The 19,355-nt window shown below is 37.9% G+C and overlaps 3 protein-coding genes across 3 annotated transcripts in view; 1 reads left to right on the top strand and 2 right to left on the bottom strand.

Moving 5' to 3' along the window:
* LOC145488310 (serine/threonine-protein kinase 11-interacting protein-like) overlaps window positions 1-10,658 on the bottom strand; it is a 26,317-nt gene extending 15,659 nt beyond the window's left edge. Inside the window, exons 1-14 of the mRNA XM_081467149.1 lie at window positions 10,533-10,658; window positions 8,294-8,383; window positions 5,144-5,256; window positions 4,704-4,778; window positions 4,498-4,593; window positions 3,457-3,567; window positions 3,077-3,163; window positions 2,646-2,787; window positions 2,444-2,547; window positions 2,198-2,287; window positions 1,680-1,721; window positions 1,025-1,189; window positions 584-689; window positions 366-440 (exon numbers count right to left, since the gene is read on the bottom strand). Coding sequence (XP_081323275.1) covers window positions 366-440; window positions 584-689; window positions 1,025-1,189; window positions 1,680-1,721; window positions 2,198-2,287; window positions 2,444-2,547; window positions 2,646-2,787; window positions 3,077-3,163; window positions 3,457-3,567; window positions 4,498-4,593; window positions 4,704-4,778; window positions 5,144-5,256; window positions 8,294-8,383; window positions 10,533-10,593 — 1,357 coding nt within the window. The 5' untranslated portion in view covers window positions 10,594-10,658. The remainder of the gene's footprint in view (window positions 1-365; window positions 441-583; window positions 690-1,024; window positions 1,190-1,679; window positions 1,722-2,197; window positions 2,288-2,443; window positions 2,548-2,645; window positions 2,788-3,076; window positions 3,164-3,456; window positions 3,568-4,497; window positions 4,594-4,703; window positions 4,779-5,143; window positions 5,257-8,293; window positions 8,384-10,532) is intronic.
* Window positions 10,659-10,755: 97 nt separating this feature from the next.
* On the top strand, window positions 10,756-15,800 carry LOC145488308 (ras suppressor protein 1-like). Its single transcript, XM_081467146.1, has 9 exons — window positions 10,756-10,921; window positions 11,049-11,099; window positions 11,701-11,768; window positions 11,887-11,939; window positions 12,548-12,666; window positions 13,290-13,372; window positions 13,531-13,645; window positions 14,472-14,604; window positions 14,920-15,800. Exons 1-9 carry the CDS (start codon window positions 10,813-10,815, stop codon window positions 15,005-15,007), a joined length of 819 nt encoding a protein of 272 aa, XP_081323272.1. The 5' UTR covers window positions 10,756-10,812; the 3' UTR covers window positions 15,008-15,800.
* Window positions 15,801-15,821: 21 nt separating this feature from the next.
* On the bottom strand, window positions 15,822-19,199 carry LOC145488309 (aquaporin-5-like). Its single transcript, XM_081467148.1, has 4 exons — window positions 18,098-19,199; window positions 17,158-17,390; window positions 16,583-16,663; window positions 15,822-16,040 (listed from the first exon to the last, which is right to left on the bottom strand). Exons 1-4 carry the CDS (start codon window positions 18,390-18,392, stop codon window positions 15,825-15,827), a joined length of 825 nt encoding a protein of 274 aa, XP_081323274.1. The 5' UTR covers window positions 18,393-19,199; the 3' UTR covers window positions 15,822-15,824.
* Between the last annotated feature and the right edge of the window lie 156 nt (window positions 19,200-19,355).

Here is a 19,355-nt window from a genome sequence, read left to right as displayed (position 1 = left end):
TTATTTGATTTGCCATTTTCCAAGCTAGCTTCATTTTTAACAAGTTATGAAACAGGTAAAATCGTGCTTTACCAAGTAAAGGTCAAGTCTGTATACAAGCCAAGTGGCCCATCGTGCTGGAACCTATCCCAGTTTGCGAAGCATAAAGCAAGTAGGAGTATTTCTACTCCCCCCTGGATGGGATGCTAGTCCATTGCAGGGTTACCCCCAGTAACAAGTTCATGGGTACCTATTTATATACCTGGGTGGCTTGATTCCAGAGCCCTTGATCCAGAGATGAGTGCACTAACCGCAAGGCCAAAGCACCTCCCAAGAAAAAAGAAATAATAATAAAAAAAAAAAAAGAAAAAAGAAACAAAAATTACCTTCTCCACCTAACTGTCTCAATTTCTTCAGTTGTTCTACTTCATCAGCATGCTCCAGGGTCTGTTCTGCAGGTGCTGGATCAATGCAAAAATAAAGAAAGGTGTCAAGAATGCTTATGGTTTATTATTGTTGGCTTTCAAATTAAAATCCGGCATAGGCCACAACTCTTGGTGTGCTGGGCTAAGACACATTAAGCAGACTCAGACAGTGATCTCACTTGTGTAAGATGTGGATGAAAGAAAGTCTTCAGTAACTGACACTTCATTGTCGCCATCAAAGTCAATTTCTCTGGCCACCACTCTTCGACCCTTCTTGGTTTTCCGCTGTAAATAAACATAATTTGTATTATAACCAGTAATAATTAATTGAATGCTTCCATATTGTTACTGTACATGCAGTATTTATCAGTGATTAATTTGATTACCCGATTAAGGGCTGGGCACCAGCCAAATTGACCAGCTGTGATGATGATTTTGCCCACCTGGTTTGACCATCTACAGGAAAGTTTTTCTTACATAAAGAAGGGCACCTCAAAAAGTTTTGCCCGCCTATCAAAACCAGTTACCCTCCTACTGAAAACATTAAATGAAACCCTGGGTATGTACTAGTTAATTGTTATTAATATAAATAACAAAAATGTTACAATGAGTTTCATTACTTTAGGTTTCCTGTGTTTAGGTCCTGGATCAGACTCTTCTAGAGACTCTGATGAATCCAGTGAATCTTCAGCTACTTTCTTGATCGCGCTAACGCGGGGATGAGACAATGGTGATTCTGGAATGTAGGAAAGCATGGAAACTGGATACACATTCCTGCCAAGAAGCTGCAACAAAAAAAAAGCCAATAGTAATTGAAGGTAAACAAGAGGTCCGATTACTGTATATCCCATCAAAGAAGTTTCAATGGTATATTGTATTACAACAATTATACATCTAATGTGTAGAACAAAAAAAAAACAGTATCACTCTTTGTCACTTAATAATCAATAACAGGATACCAAGGACTATGATCTGAATTTCTCATTAAGCTCAGTAATACTTCATGAAGTTCAAACAAAGGAAATTATGACTGCAATGGTGTTTGGATATCTGATTTTAATATGCATAGATTTTTATGATTTTCTTTCTCTGCTTTCTCCTTAGTTTTAGTTTCGCTTGACAATAATACTTCACTGTGTAACTCTCTTCTTGGTGTTTAGAAATGTAGCCAAACACAGTCTTTCATGTTTGATATCTATTACTCCTAAAAAACAGTCATTGTTGATGTCGTTGTTAGTCAACTTTCTTCTAAGAAGACAAGACAGTGTAACTCACAACTTGCTCTTCTGAGTCCAAGGGCTTCCCATCAATTTTAACCTGTAAGTTACATGATAAGTGATTTGTATAATAAATGTCCATTAATACCTTATTTATTAGAACACATTAAAAAAATGCAAATCTAATACAACGCAGAAAGACCCAAACTGCCATCAGGCTGCGTCTACCCTGTGAACCGGCGAAATACCTGGTCAGTGACAGAACCAAGGCTGAAACATGTGTACCATGTAAACCAGCAGCAAATAAACTCACTTTCAGAGTTTTTCATTCGTGGTCACTCATAGTCACAAGTATATTGCATACAGTGTGTCTATTGATGTCCTGGCTAAGAATTTCATGTCATGTCAAATGAACATTGACATTGAACTACTTTTAGCAAAAATCATTGAAGACTAACCAAATGTAATTGGAATATTTGCGATTTCAAATCTCTTTGCAAGATTTTTCAGCTAAGTTAGTATTCTCTATCATTAAATTCCTTAAAGATCAGAAACAATTTCTTTGATTAAACTCACTGGTTCAACTCTTGGTATGGGATACAGGCAAGCAACTGTAGCACGTCGATAGTATGGACAGAACACAACAGGGTTCCCTTGAAGGTTCAACTAAAATAAACACAAAAATATAATACAGATTGTTAAGGAAATGACTAATGAATGGGAAACGAAATTGAAAACGACAAACAAACAGAAACAACATGTTTGCATGATGTAATTGTTTCAAAATTGCCTGTCTAAAGGAATAACAGTAATATTACTTACTGATATGAGGTCATGCAGAAAAGCCAGGGGTGTTAATTCTGATAGGGATGCTATGCAGTTAAAAGACACATCAAGGAATCGTAACTTGGAAAATGCCTGGAGACCTGTTCACAGATAATCAGAAAAAAAACTTAGCACATGGAAAGGAACTCTGCATAACATTCTGGCATTCATTTACATGTAAGCTTTTTATACAACAAACCCTGCAAATTCTGCAAGTTGTTATTCTTGAGGATAAGTGTTGTCGTGTTGTGGAAGATTGTTGCTCCGCCTTGCGCTGGTGGCACAGGGATACATTCCATCTGGTTATATCCCAGGTTCAAGTGCTGGATGTCAGACAGATACTGCAAAACAACACAAACGGAGATTGTTTCAATAAATTATCTTTGAAAAGATAGAAAGATGAGGGAAAGTATATAGATCAAAGTGTCTCTCTCTGGGTGTATAAATGGGTACTGGCAAATCAAATGCTGTGGGTAGCCCTGCGATGGACCAGCATCCCATCCAGGGGAGGGTAAAAATATTCCTAGTCACTTCATGCTACTGAAACCAGAGATAAGTGCCGGCCTGATGGGCCACTTAGCTCACATGGAGACTTAAGTTAACCTTTTTATAGATAAATTGTAGTCTCACCTTCCAGTTAGATAGTGATTCATCCCCTTCAGCAACATGGATGCAGTTATGACTTAAATTCAACACTCTCACAGCTGGCAAAAGTTTCTAAAAACAACAGCATCAATGGCAAACAAATGATCACTTTTAACATGCTACGCAATTTAATGAGGTTCCTGTATCTGTACAGCCTTTGGTGTTGGATAGTTCAAAGAACTTATCTACATGGACTCTCTGCCAGTTCAAATTTTGACCAAAGAAATTGCTTTTAGAAAGCAAAACTTCATAAGGATTGTCAAGTGTAAAAGCTATTTCTCAGTCTTACTATCAATAATATGTTACAGAAGTATGAAATATAAAAAGTAATTATATTAAAATATGATCTAGTAGACTGTACAAACCACAGAGTCGTCCACTTGTACAATTCCATTGTAGCTAAAATCCACATTTTTCAGATGTGGCCACGCAGATGGGGCATTCAAACGATCTCCACCACAATGTACCAACACTTCCTGTTTTGATTAGCAAACACTGTTTTAGTTTATTAATTTATTGTACATGCAGAAACTTGTCTGAAGTTAATTACTAGGTCTGGAATATTTCTTTCGGACCTCCTTCGCAAAGATTACACCCAATGTTGACTAGACTTCTGGGGGTGAACTCCTGTAAATTTTGGATAGGTGTGTGCTGTAAAGGCTGACCACATTTTAAGGACGAAGCAAATGCAAATTGATACCCTGTTTAAGGCACAAACCGGAAAGATGACACCCTGTTCAAGGGCCAGCTTTAATTCATTTCTGTAACATTGGAAGTTACACATCAAGCATAGAATTTGTTTTTTTATTCAGCTGGGCATTTATGCACAGGAATTTTTCACCTGATACAATTTAGGTACCTTATCTTAGGATTACACCAAGAATACAATGCCAACAGGGACAAAAATCATACCCTATTTGAGGACCGGCAAGCTCAAAAAGCATGCCCTATCCTGTGACAAATACCTTATTATATTTTAAAATTTTTTATATATTAGCCCATATATGGGAGTACCCCTCTCAGGATTGGACCCTCCCGTTATGTGTGCTCGTGAGATCCTCACCAAATGTTTTAAGAAAAACAAAACTGGTTTGCCCATGCACACAGAAAAAAAGACTGAGAACAGCTGAACATAAAAGCACTGGGAGTGACGCTAAAAGGTCAAAGGTCAAGAGGGATGCCCAGGACAACTTGTGGAAAGACTAAAGAGAAGGAGTGGAAAAAGGTAAACAGAACTAAAGGGGGATGATATGAGCTGGAGTGTAGTTTTGGTAGAACAGAATAGGAAGGTTGGCCAGAAAGTATCAATGAGCGTATGTGCCTTTTTTTCAGAGAGGATTACAAACTAAAGTTGAGTATGTTTTAAACATTGTAGCAAATATAAGAAGAGGATGGAGTGAACTTACATTCAGCGAGATCAGTGACCTTGTACATATGAGGGTCTTGAGCTGGGGTCGTAAACTTTGAAATCCTCGAACAAAACCAACTGGGACTTTTTTTATCTGTTGCAATGATACAAGTTTCATTTCAGTAACATGAACATACACTGTAAAGTGTCACAGACTGTGACTTCTGAATATGATATCAAAGTATGCCATTTGGACTTATCTACCTCCAGTACTTGTAATGCTCTGAAACAAGAGATGTTGACCAGACCATCAAAATGGGAACATGTTCCCGGGACTAGCTGATGGGATACAAAGAACAAAGTGTGATTAATTGACATGTTAATCAATATTTGATTAAAGAAGCCTTGTTGTGGCATTATACAATATTCAGTGTAATAATCTAAAACAAGTCTGGTAAGTAAAGCAAGATAGAAAATCAAACTGGTTTACAAATTTCAATTAACAGCTAAAAATCATCAAAATTAAACAAAGCCACCATAATAATTACAATTGACTGGAATATTAATTTTATTTAGCTTTTACCCAGTTAAGACCATGATTTTCATAAAGCAATATTCCACTTATTTAAGTAAATAAAGTCAGACCCTGTATATGATGTGCGTAAGTACAATGATGGTATCTTATAATGATTAATTCAGATTACCCGTAATGATGGTGTCCTTCTGAGAAAGTCAAGAATGAATGCGATAGCTGCACTGTCCCTGTATGATATTGTTTTCCACTGCTTAGTTTCTCTGTCACCTGCACCTTGCTGAACTACACAAAAGGAAGAAATACATGCAATTCAGAAAAACGTCCCTCAAATTCTAGGCAAGGCTGTCATTTTTAAGTCAACCGTTGTGTTTATCTTCACACCCACAACAAACTTGTTACCTTTTGAGTGACTAAGGTCTAGTTCCCCCAAAACATCAAAGGCCAGTCAAACATACTCTGGCAAAGCAGGTGTTATAGGTTTTCCAGAGTAAAAATACCATGGGATTTTGCAACTTGTTTTGCACATTGTTTGTATTAAATTTTAGGAGTGTAGTTGTTTAGGTCATGTGGTTACTCCTTGACTACCTCCAAATATAAATGGAAACATAACATGGATCTATAATATGCATACAAATTTGTTTGGCAGAGACATCAAAATAATGCAATGCAAACATAAGGTAAGCCACTTTTGTTTAAATTATTTTCTACATGAAGCATTTAGAGTAATTTTTGAAACATTCTCAGAATACATTGGCTTATAAATGGCTAAAATTGTAATACTATTGCCAGCAGCATAATGTCATGTATTAATCATAATTGAATGGCTTGGTGCAAGACTGACGTAAGTGACTTTTTCGGGTGAAAAATGATTTTTTTGTTCAAAAGCGCCCGAATTTTTGCGTGTCGTCTTCAATTGAGTAGAAGAGCATAGCCCCGTATATTTTTTTAGCTGGTTTGCGCTTTGTCTTCGGAAAAAAAGAAAGAAACATTAGGACAACGGTGACTTCAAAACAATAATACAGGGCCGCAAAACGAAATGGATGAACATGGGCCTTAGAGAAAGATGAGCCTATAGCTTGACAGTTACAGTAAAGGTAACATAACCCCACGGCTAGCGTTAGACCTAAAAGCAAACCCCAACCCTTGGCCTAGGGTTAGCATTTAGTGTTAGGGTTACCGTTTTAGTGCTAGGGTTTAGGGTTAAGGCTAGGGCTAGGGCTAAGGCTAGGGCTAGGGCTAGGGTTAGGGCTAGGGCTAGGGCTAGGGCTAGAGCTAGGGCTAGGGCTAGGGTTTAGGGTTAAGGCTAGGGCTAGGGCTAGGGTTTAGGGTTAAGGCTAGGGCTAGGGTTTAGGGTTAAGGCTAGGGCTAGGGCTAGGGCTTAGGGTTAGAGTCTCTAAACACTTTGTGGTAGGGTTAGTTCTATTTTGGTGCTAGCCTAGGGAAAATAATAAAACAAGAAAATGCTTCATTTCATAAACAGAGCATGCATGATCGGGAATCTAAATAAAGTCAACGACCAGTGTCTATTAGCGGTGGTTACCTATCTTCTGAGAGTGAAACGTTTTGCCATCAGTGAAAACATGAAGCTCGTTTAGAACAAAAAAGAGTTCGGTTTGCATTCTTTCGAAAAAAAAAAGTGAAAATCACTAGCGAAATGCGACATTTCATAGGTGCTACTGCGATGATGTAAAACGTTTTGAAATGCAATGTGCTATAACAGCGATGCTTGCCATTACTTTGACTGCGTGACAAACAACAAATACCTTATAAAACATATTTCGTGAAAGGTTTTGCAATCAGTGAAAACATGAAACTCCTTAAGAACTAAAAACAGTTTGCTTTGCATTCTTTCAAAAAAAAAAGTGAAAATCACTGGCGAAATGCGGCATTTCATAGGTGCTACTGCGATGTAAAACGTTTTGAAATTCAATGAGCTATAACAGCGCAGCTTGCCATCACTTTGACTGCGTGACGAACAACAAATACCTTATAAAACATATTTCGTGAAATGTTGCCACAAGGAATTAACGCTTGACATTCGAAGAGAGACGATTTTTCCGAATTACAGTACTTGAACGGCTGAGTCAATCTGAAATTGCTCCGTCTCTGCGATAATTAAATACCCTGTATATTTGTGAAAACACTGAACTGAATCTAAACGGGAAAACCGAAAACAAACGGAAAATATATAGTAAAAGGAATGGCATATTTAAAGACAAAAGACTTACACTGTTGTCTCTTTCTCTCGCCATCTTCTAACCTCACAAACGAATCATTCCATTGGGATTCCATGATAATAAAAGCAAGCGATCGAAAGCCGCTAGTCCATAATATGATTGGCGTTTGTTTGCCCCAGTTCCCAAAAGGTCAACTGTCACACTGTAACACAACAATGGTCAACAATCGCGACTTTGGATCAATCATTTCTCTTACATGAAAACATTGGCCATTTATTCCTGGAAAGAATCGGGGCTTAGGGCTATTTTTGTCTAAATGAAGTAATACATTACTTTTCTCAGTGAAAAAAATCTTTTCCGTCGATTCTGTTTCAATTAATATTCCGTTGGCTGAGCGAAATGTAAGTTTGTCACGTTTTCCATTGCCGACTGAGATCGACTGACAAGACCTATCGAGATGCATTAAAGATTATTATGGGATATCCCTGAGCAACTTCAACACGGCAAGGCCTACGGGCCGACTGAACAGATTTTTTTAGAGTCTAAAAGCACTTCTTTATTTCCAAACGTTCTGCACAGCAACATTTGGCAAATGGGCCACTTCTCGCCATCGACTCATTTTTTGGCATGAGAAGTGCTTTCAAACTCCTCGCCTGGCTTCAGTGTGCCTTCGACCGCTTAGCGATCTTGGAACAGCAACACATCTCGCTTCTTTGAGATATGCTAGTGACTTACGGGTTTCCGGACTTAATGAAGTCCTTTCACCGCCAGGCGGGCGCAAATATGAGTCAAATAAGCGGACTTCATGCAACAGGTGAGGTTTCAACTTGTCTGATCGAAAGCTTGACGTTGTCTTGCGCGCCAAAATAATGCAAACGTAAGCTTACGTCACAACGTAGTTGAAGAAATTCATTTCCAGATCCCGTCTTTGAGCGAGTAAACTTTCACTTTGTTTTGTACACCAGGCGAAAAAAACAAGGAATACAAACACAGGGCAATGTTTTCCTATTACGTAGGAGACCACATGCAAAAATTTGGGCGCTTTTGAACGAAAAAATCATTTTTCACCCGAAAAAGTCACTTACGTCAGTCTTGCACTAAGCCATTCAATTATTCAATGTCTAGGCTGCCTGTGGGCTCACCTGATGCGATATCTTGAAAGCACTGGTTCAGGAACACAAGTGACGTGGCTGTCAAGCACAGCTGACTCTCCTGCTGCAAAATTGGATTTCCTGCAAAGATTTAATTATAAATATTACAAGTGTCGAGGAAAAGGTTGCTGTTGTTCATCGTGGTAGATGCAATAATAAAGTGTATTATCGTTTGTCCCACGATGTAGTCACTTGAGATGTAGATTGCAACGTGTGGACTGCTTACTGCTAGTCTCCTTCAGGCAATGAGGTCGACTAATTACACGGCACCATTTATATCAATGGAACAATGGGAAGATCGAAATGCACCAATCACAGCTGACCTTCGTGATATAAATGGTGCTGTGTAATCAGTCAACCTCATCCCCTGAAGAAAACTAGCAGTAAGCAGTTGAAATGTTGTGATCTACATCTCAAGTGACTACATCATGAGAAAAACAATACTATACTTTATTAATATTACAAGTGTACATGTATATTGGAATGCCTCTGACTGGATTATACGTGGCTATTATTTGCATCCAAGTACATTGCGTGGGCTCCCATGCACAGTACATATATGATCTGTTAAGAACCTCTGACTATACAAAGTCAAGGGAGGATCGGGCGACCTGGGTTTGAAATTAGTGAAAAATAATTCTTATGGACCATGATACAAATCCAATGAAAATGAGTTCTGGTCTGAGTGTTTAGGAAGTTTTGGAAATCAAGGGGTCAAGAAATCAGGATTCTACCAGACAATAATATCTTGCTCAAGAATATAAAACAATGATTCTCAGAGTCTCTCTTACTATAATTTGTAATTTGGAAAATAGGCAAATAATCATGCTGGAAAAAATAACCTGAAATTTGAAACTTTTGGGACTTAAAGTGCTTACAGTATGAAGTAAAAAATAATTGCAGCTTAATTGAAAGGCTTTTCAAAGTTAAGAAGAATGGCGTTTTCCTTTTTGAAATATCTTTTTTCATTTTAGAGATATTTAATATGTTTTTGTATTATGCAAATAAGAAAAGTGATGATGTCATAGGTGGTTCCACTAAAACAGTAAAACACTGAATCAAGAATATCTCTAGAAATATTAAAGCAGTCTTCATTGAACTTGGCACCAGAAATGTACGTCACAAAAGAAACAAAATTAAACCTGTTGTGCCATTGCCATGACAACAGTTATGCCGGTGGTCCTGTTTTGATTAGGACTAAAATTCCCAGATTTTATTTTAAACAAGGATCATCCACTCCCAACAATCTAATGGGGAGAGCTAAGACAATATGGGAACCGTGTGCATTCTGAGCAAGACCCCGTGTCCCACTTTAAAAGGTTGCAAATGGGGATATTTGGTTTTTCACAGAAAGAGACTGGAGCCAAGAGTGTTGCCATAGCAATGGCATAGTAGGTGCCATTCTGTCTCTTTTGTAATGTTCATTTCTGTGCCAAGTTTGAAGAACACTGCTCTAATATTTCTGGAGATATTCTTGATTCAGTATTTTCTTGTTTAAGTGGAACTATATATGATGTCATCACTTTCCTCATTTGCATAATACAAAAACATGAATATCTCTAAAACAAAAAAAGATATTATTCCAAACAGGAAAATGCCATTCTTCTTTACTTTGAAAAGACTTTCAAATAAGCAGCAATTATTTTTTACTTCATAGGCACTTTTAAGAGTATCTGCCTGAAATTAAGTCAAGCTGGAAAATAAATTGATACAGTAAGCTTAAATCTTAAAGAATAAGGAAATATAAGCTTATATTGTAAATGATCGATAATAAACAATTCTTGAAATTAATATGACTTCTTCAATATGTTCTTACAGCTGGTCAAGTCCGGAATAATTCTTGCTTACAAACTAAAAACTGATTTTTTTTTCCCCGCGATAAAAAGAAAATGCGAACTGTCAAAATATGTTCGAATGTTGTTGCGTGCGGAAGAAGGCACAGGTGAGGTCACCGTCACATGACTAGCACGTCTGTCTGATCTCTACTACGATCGCTGAGTTGGTACAAAACAATTGAAATTATGTATACTCCGGAGTGAAATTAGACTGGTGTATTTATCCACAACAGCTGTGTCTATGTTACGAGTAAAAGAAGTAAAAGAATCAAGGTCTGACAAATTTATATTTAGCTTAAGCCAGTGTGACGCACATGGAAAATTTATACTACAACGCAAGGAATAACACAACACAATATTGACATAAAGAGAAAGTAAAAATTATTTGTACGTACCGTGGGATTGCAACAGAGTTGAAAGCTTGACCAGAAGCTCGTGTCCTCCATGGTATGGCATTATGACGCAACCATGAGAGACTTCAATTACACTCCAACCAGACTTCTCGATTCACTTTGCCGCCATCTTTGTTTCCTTTTGATTCAAAACGAGGTTGAGTCACGCGTGTTGTCTATGTCATGTTACACCAGAAATCAGCATACATGATGTACAAAGCGCAGAAAATTTTACTACAAGCAGTTGAAGTCGAGCGATCGATCGACGGAACAGAAACTAACTATGTCGAAGTCCGTAAAGAAACTTGTAGAGGAAACTAAAGAACAAGGTTATACAGAGTTAGAACTCTGTGACAAAAGCTTGTCTTCTATAGCAGACATCCCTGGATTGAGTAAGTGCATAGGCCATTCTTGAAAACAGAAGAAACTGGAAGAAAGAATTCACGTTCTTTTTGAGTCTAATTTTGTTATGTTTCGTCCTTATATATTCGCTTACTTTTCATATAAATTGTCTTTCAGCCCAGCTGAGGCATTTGGTACGGCTTACGTTAAGTCACAACAGAATAACATGTGAGTAAATTTCTTTTAGAATCCTAAAGTAATCTTTCTCTTCTGCTTGTCATAAGGGTGTGATAATATGGAAATTCTGGGCATACCTTTAAAAGGCCGGGTTGATAACGTCCTGTTTCCACCATTGTCTGAGATTGATGACTTTGAAAAGTGTCCTTGAAGGTGAAAATTTAACAACTGGCCTTGATAAACGAGTTATGGAGGAATTTTTTTGTTTTCTGCTGATATGTCAATGGAAATTAATTAATGACAAGTCTTTATTAATTAAGACTAATTAACAATTAGACCCGTGGCCCTTGAGGGCGAAGGGTCTAATTGTTTTAGTATCACCCAACTAGTCGGACAGAAAAGGCAATAATAAAGTTAGCAAATGCAAGTTGAAGAAATATTTATTTTGGAATAAAACGAAAGAAAGCGTCACGCTCGATGGCGCCAATTTCGCTACTCGATGACTATTACTAATAGTCCCCTAGTAGCGTAGCCAATCAAAATGCAGGATTTGCATTAGTCCACTAGTTGGGTGATACTAATTAAAAGTTAGACGTGTAGTCTCTAGGAGACAAATTAAAGTCTGAATTTTTATTCCTCGATCCTCATTTAGCTCTCCCAGAATCCATTGGTCAACTTGAAAGCCTAGAATTCCTGAATGTCTTCAATAATCACATTGAGGTATAAATAACTGTAAACTGTGACTGCCAGTTTGAATTATATATGTTTTTCACAAAAAGTGTTTTTAGTCACGATTAATATTCATTTGCAATGTATTTGCTTTTGTGCCCTTGTGTAGGAGTTGCCGATGTCTCTTGGTAACTTAAAGAAACTAAGACATTTTAATGCAGCGTAAGTATTATGAATGATCAGGAATGCTCTTTCAATGTTATTGATCCTAATTAATATTCTCCTGTGTGAAGGTGTTAAAAATATTACACAAACTCAAGTAGAAATCCAAATTTCTGTTAAAATTGGGTATGGCTAACTGAACAAGGTCTTTCCAGCCCCAGTTAATGTTGCTGGTCAAGTTCCAGAAAAAAAGTAATAAGAGAGAGATCTGCCTGCGGTAACTCAGACATGACAAAATGTAACAGTACGGCAATATTAATCTATGGGTGAAAACTGAATTTGAACCAAGAAGCCAATCAGGCTGGTGCTTATCTCTCTGTTCCTTAAAATGAATCAACAAGGAGCATTTCTACCCCCTTCTCCTAGGATGGGATGCTCTTCCTTCTCCTAAGATGGGACACTATTCCGTTGCAGGGTTACCCCCAGCATTAAATCCTGTGGTACTCATTTTATACATCGGGGTGGTAAGAGACATGGTGAGAGTTAAGTGTCTTGCCCGAGAACACAACACAATATCCCCAGCCAGGGCTTGAACTGTAGTCAAGCACACTAACCATGAGGCAATCAATTAATTAATCTATGCCATAACCTTACTTGGTATTCTCTAGGGTGAATCGACTAAGTTCCCTGCCCAGAGGTTTGGGGACAGCTTCTGGATTGGAAATCCTGGATTTAACGTACAACAATCTCAACGAAAAGTCACTACCAGGAAACTTTTCTGTTATGAGTAAGTGACATGTGCAATGAAGCGTGGGTAAGGGTGCGTTCCTTTGGGGTGATCTGGATCAGGATCAGTGATCCAAGATCACTCAGATCAAGGTGCATCAAAGGAACCAATGTATCCACTCTGGTCATGGAGCGTGTTGTAACCTACAACCTGTTCTACATATACCTTTCATTTTAATATTCTGGCATCTTGATGCTGGCTTCTTCATTGCTTAGCCAATCAAAAACCAAGTTAACCTTGGATGCAAAAAAGAGCATATTGACAGGAGTAAAAAAGCGGCTAGATAATTCCTTTTATTTTTTCCAAGAGGACACAGTGACAAACCCTGCAATCTGATTGTTTCTTAGCATGGTCCCTATTTTCCTATCCTGTGGTGGTAACACTTTCAAAAGTTTTAAAAGTGATTTGAGAGAAAGCAAAAAAAGTTAAAATTTATTGGCTTAGGGTCAGTCTGTAGAGTGGAAAACTTTGACCATGGACTTGAAAATCCTGCACTTGGCCTGTGGCCTTAGACAGCGTTTTCAAGACCTTAGTTGCAGTTTTTCACTATACAGGCCTGCGAGCCATCAAATAATATATATATTTATATATATGCCCTAAGTTGCTGTTCATTTCCTTTTCAGAACAATTACGAGCTCTCTACCTTGGAGACAATGACTTTGAAACCTTACCTCCTGAGATAGGAGAGCTTAGAAATCTTCAAGTGGTAAATTAAATTAACTAATTAAATAAATTGATGTACATTAATCTTACTATCCATCAAGTGATTTTGTTAATAATATATTTAGAACCTCTAATTCTTAGTTCTAGAAAAGAAAACATCCTCTTCTTAACTTAGCTGAACATGTTGTTATCTTTTTACAGCTTGTGTTAAGAGATAACGATCTAATTGAATTACCAAAAGCTCTTGGAAACCTTGTACGGCTGAAGGAACTCCATCTTCAGAACAACAGACTTACTGCCCTACCTCCAGAGCTAGGTATGTTGACATTATTTCATGATTCACCATGAGTGTCGAAACTAAATTGTATTATCTGCATACATGATCAGGGCCCAACTTACTAACCTACAGAACAGAAGATTATCTTGTCACTTATACCCCTGCCCTCCCCCCCCCCCCCCCCCCACACTCCTACTCGGGCCTGCTTGTTGCCAATTTATTTTTCCCCCAAGAGAAACATTAACAAATTTAAATCACTTTTCTTAAAGATCAACTTGAAATGAGCCACTGTTTGGGGTTTAAACTATTAGATTAAGGCATAGAGTGCATTAATTTAAGGTATCTCATTGGTCTCAAGTGTTTTGCAAAATTTGACCAAACAACACAAGATGAGGGAAGGTACAGTTGCCTCTGGGTTAGTACAGATCAAGCAGTCTGGGTTCAAGCCCTGGCCGTCTGAGACATAATTTGTGTTGTGTTTTTGGGCAAGAAACCTCCACCCAGGGGTATAAATGGATAGCAGCACATTTAATGCTGGGGGTAACCCTGCGATGCACTAGCATCCTATTCAGGGGGAGTAGAAATACAGTCACTCCATGCTACAGAAACCGGGATAAGCTCCAGCCTAATGGGGCTCTTGGCTCATATGCAGACCTTACCTTACCTTACCTATGCCATCTTTATGGGTGACATCAGTTCCAAACTCCAACCAGTTTCTTTTGGGGTACATGAAAACAGTGACAAACATGTTCACAACTCCTGCAAATTTATACATTATACAATCCTTGCATAAGGGATGTACCGTTTGATACAGTAACTGTAATTTGCCAGTAAACTGCTCACTCTGAAATATTCTCTGTTGAAGGTGGGCTTGACATGGCCAACCCTCGGCATTTGTTCAAAGCAGAAGGCAATGCATGGATACAGCAGCTTGAAGATCAAATTGTTCTGGGTCCTTCACATGTGTTTGAGTACATCAAAACTGATGGATACAAAAGGTTAATAACATATAGTATGTATCTGTTTAAGACCTTCTTCCGAAGCCAGGAATTACCCCCTTTGACAAATTAACAGTATTAGACTGTCGTTCTGTTTGTTAGGGGTAGTGAATGGTAAATACAAGACTTTGCGAGAAAGTCAGACAAGCGTCGAGACTGTGAGTCGCACATAAGCGCTAAAGAAATGAGACTGCGAGACCCATGAAATTCAATGAAAGTTTTGCAAGACACATGGTTTTTGATGGACCATTCTCCACCCCTTTTGTTATCAGGTTCCCTTTTCCCCTAACTCTTAATCTTGTTGTCTGTTCTTAGTTTGTATGAGCGTCACATTACATCAGGTGCAGCTCCTCCACCAAAGAAAGAAAAAGAGAAGACAATGAAGAGAAGCAGAAGAAAGTGATGTCTCTAGCATACCTTAGTAAATTCTGGTCATGCCTGTTATGGTGTTTTTCGACCTTATGGATTCTAATATAATTTTTACAAACCAAGGAGTTTGAACTTCAAGGTGCTTGACATTTTGCGAAACAGCTGTTGATGTTGGTGAAGCTGGTATCTGAATGCAGCAATCAACCCCATCCTTTCCCTCCACAGATTTAATTTCCAAATGAGGACACTATGTAAAGTCTTACAATTTAATGTAGCAAATTATTGGTGTAAAGAAACAAAAATACTTATGTTTTTACAATAGATAGTGTTTTTTCAATATATAAATACAACTTCTCAAACTGTATAATATGTATTATGGTCTGCAGCTAAATAATATTACATGTAAGATAAATGTTTTCTGCAGTTTGTGTAAACTTTAGCAGTGGAAAGGTCGGAACATCAAGACCAATAAATATGATTATTTTCTTAAAATAGCAACATTTTTTATTTCAAAGTGAATAAACATTCAAATACTTAAAACAAAGTACAATAATAATTATTATTATTCTGCTATCGGTGTTGACTTTTTTGAAGGTTAGCAATAGCAACATTTTTATTTGCTTATTTCAAACTTACTAACAAAAGTGAGGAAACATCAAAAGTAGAAGGAGTCTGTGGTTAAGCAACTTATGACAAAAACTGTAATTCTGGTTGTCAGGTCTCAGTGAAGAGATTCCAGCTAAAATATATTTTGTACTTGTTGCAAATCCAAATATATTAAAAATACAAATAGCACACAACAATCATGAAAACTCAGGTCAATGTCTGTGATATCACTCTTCTTAAATATATTACACAGTTGTCTTCAATTCATAAGGAGTCTGTGTTTGTATGTTGTATTTTCTTGGTGTTTGTCCAGTGTCTTCTTTCTTGTCTGGTTCTGCTCTGTCGTTAAGTTCTTGCTCTGTGATGACAAGCTCATCTGCAGTAGTGACAGGAAAGTTGTTTGCCAAATGGTGAATTCCTGTTGCTAGAAGCGCACCAATGATTGGGCCAAACCAGTAAACCTGGAGGATGAGAAAAAGAAACTTGATTACTGTCTCAGGTTCTGATTTAAACACTAGAGATCCTAGATGACACAACGTATTATATTATACCAGTTAATATTGTATTATGATAAAGCAAGCCTCGTGTCTTTTGACAAGGGTTGCTAAGGTCTCACCACAAGTCTACCTTTGGTGCTTAATTGAGTTATGACCATACATCACCCTTGAGCAAGGGTCATTAGAGAGAGTTTACATGGCGACAATAAAATATACTGGAAAAGACTTCGAGAAAGTCTAGGGTGATTGCTATTTTTTGTTTCTCACTGTGAGGTTTAAGTTGACTAAAAAGCCTACCAGTATACAATACAATGTTGAAATGTGTTAATAAATGCCTTCTCCTGAAAATTTGTTGACAAAGAATCTACAAAATATGACAGTTTTTCTTTCACTATACTCAACCTTTTCCAGCATGCAGCACTGACACCAATATGCATGCACATTGTACTGTTATTATGTAATTATGTATATTATCAGTTTTTGTATGGAAGTAGCTAGGTACTCACCCAGTGGTTGGTCCACCTGTTTGCCACAACAGCAGGGCCAAAGGCACGAGCTGGGTTAATTCCACATCCAGTCACTGGGTACTAATGTTGACATGGGGTAACATAGAATGACAAGAGATAACTTCTTAGAGACACTGTCTAATTATTAATATCTTGAGTATGAATTCCAGCTGTTTTGGCGGACATACTTGAGGGTATTCCTACGATGGCATCATCTCTGTCTCAAAGGGTAGAATAACGATTATCTCATTTCAGGCAAGCCATAATTATAATATTTATGATGCAGTTGGGACATCCTAATTTCTACTAAATTTTTTCATATTAATTCACCATGCAGGCCATTGATTCAGATTCCACCAGACTTCTACAAGTTTGATAACCCCAGCAAGCTTACCATTATTACTACAGTTCTGTTTTGACAAGTTAACTTAACATAAATTGGTAAAACAGTCAAATTTTATTTGAAACCATGTATTAATCCTTACTTTACCAAATTTATATTATGTACAGTAAGATTGTTTTTCCTAACTGATTTATCATACTGCATGTATATTGCTAAGTCATGTTTTTATTACCGCAAACAAATGACATGCAGTAACAACCAGTCCTATCACAATGGAAGCTGGATGATCAACTGTTGTTTGTCCTCCCTCTGTACATGACAATGCAGTTAATGTCAGAGCCAATGTCATCAGCAACTCCACTCCGAACCCAACTAAAGGAGACACTGGTGTAACCTGCACCACTCCTAACAGACCATGGTTCTCATAAGGAACAATGACATAAAGAAGGCCTGCTCCAATAATGGCTGCGCACAAAAAAATACAGTATTCCGGATCACAAAAAATTTCAAGTACATGTTTATTGATATTATTTTTGTAATAAAACCACTGAATGTTGGACAGACTTCTTATTTAATGGACAGTTAGACTGCCGCAGTGCATACATAGTTGAATACGAACTTGAAACCGATAAAGGTAATTCAAGCTTAATTGCCCTAGTGAATTTGGAAAAGCTGATTGTTTGAGCTGCTCCAAAAAAAGGCGGCTTTGTGAATCATGTTTATGTCATTATTAGTTGTTATGGCACAAGCTGTCTAGATTAGCCTTTGCTACCTGAGGGCATTCCCAGATTTCTAAATTTATAACTAACTCTAGCTCCAGAGCTTGTGATCTCTAGTTTCAGTGCTATCCTGTATTATTCCAAAGCTCAAATTTACTGACAGTGGTGCTAGAGAGGTTTTAGCAGCAACTAGCGCACACAACTCACAAACCATATGTTTTGCAAAAAGACGAAAAAAATATATGAATTTCCCGCTCTTCCACTTATGTAACCTAATGAATGATTTTAATCGTTAAACCCAGCCATCGAGAAATGAAACTCGTCGCTACCTCGAGCCCGCCCTAAGAAAGGAAGTTCGGCTTAGCAGTACGATGCAAGGGGAAGAAGCGATTTTCGCCGACACTTCTCAGTCTAATCTTTATTTCTTTGACAGTAAAACTTCTCGGCGCTTACCTCCGATTAGATGCGCTGCTATGTAGCACAAGGCTTTCTTCGCTGATAGAGTTTTGTTGGCAGCTAAAGCAGCAGTTAGCGCTGGGTTGAAGAACCCGCCACTTAAACAGGTCGAGATGTTCAGCAAAAATGTGCATGAAAATCCAAAACACAAAGACACACTCAGGATGCTTGGACTTGTTTCTTTTTGAGGCCAGGTGATTGTTGAACCACACCCAATTAAAACAAAGAGCATCGAGCACACCGACTCTACAACAAATGAACGGAAAATGGCCACAATTCTGTGCCATTCCATCGTGGAGAAACTATCTGAATTTTTTTTTTCACCAGCCAGTTTTGCTAGTGGACGAGTTCAGGGGATTTCCGGAGTGCTACAGACGAATTCCAGTCCTGCATTGTGATTGGCTAAGAGTACCTTTAACAAAACCGAAGAGTTCCGAAGATCAGTCTAGATCTTCCGAAGATAGGACCCTTCCTTTTTCGGCCCTTGTATTTCTTAATTAATCAAAACTATAACAAAATTCTCGAACGTGATTGGCTATCAGCAGCCCGATTTGAGCATTAATTGGACAGTGTACGCGTCATGCTTGTAATTGGACAGTACGCGTCATTTTGCGCGCGCTGTTGCGGTGCACTTTGTTGCGTAAACTGCTGTGTTTTTCAGCATTCATAACGACGTTTGATCGTTCAGCGCTCAATCGATGGTTTGTTTGTTTCTCGAATTTTGTCATAGTTTTAATTAATTGGTAACAGGGCTTCGCGTCGTCCATTTCAGTCTGTAATCATACTCGCGATTAACAAATCGGACTCCCGCTTCGACTGATTACATTTAAGGGATCTAGAGCTAGAGTGCTAGAAGGGCCTCGAAAAAAGCGTCCAGTCGCGTATTGGTTTGTCTGAATCATTTCGCCGACTTATTTCTATTCAATGTAGTACATGCACATCACATGTATTGTGAGGCTTTGTCTTGCCTTTGAGTCCTTTGAGTAAGAGAATTCAACTGAGGTCTTTTGAATATTTGATCATTATTATCAAAATATTTTTTTTCTTCATTATTTCATTTAGTCTGAATTTAACAGTATGTTATTCTAAGAATGACACTCCCTCGGTCAAAAGGCCATACATCCCAAAAATGCATCTTTAATTTTGATTTTTCCTTTAATTTATTGGCTGATATTCCATTTAATCTGCGTTCAATACTGACCATTTAAAGGCTTAACCGCTCAAAACTTGAAAGTTTTCAAATATCTGTTTAATA

The sequence above is a fragment of the Orbicella franksi genome, chromosome 5 (genome assembly GCF_964199315.1).
Source record: "Orbicella franksi chromosome 5, jaOrbFran1.1, whole genome shotgun sequence".
NCBI classification, from domain to species: Eukaryota; Metazoa; Cnidaria; class Anthozoa; order Scleractinia; family Merulinidae; genus Orbicella; species Orbicella franksi.
This window is presented reverse-complemented; position numbering and strand designations above follow the sequence as displayed.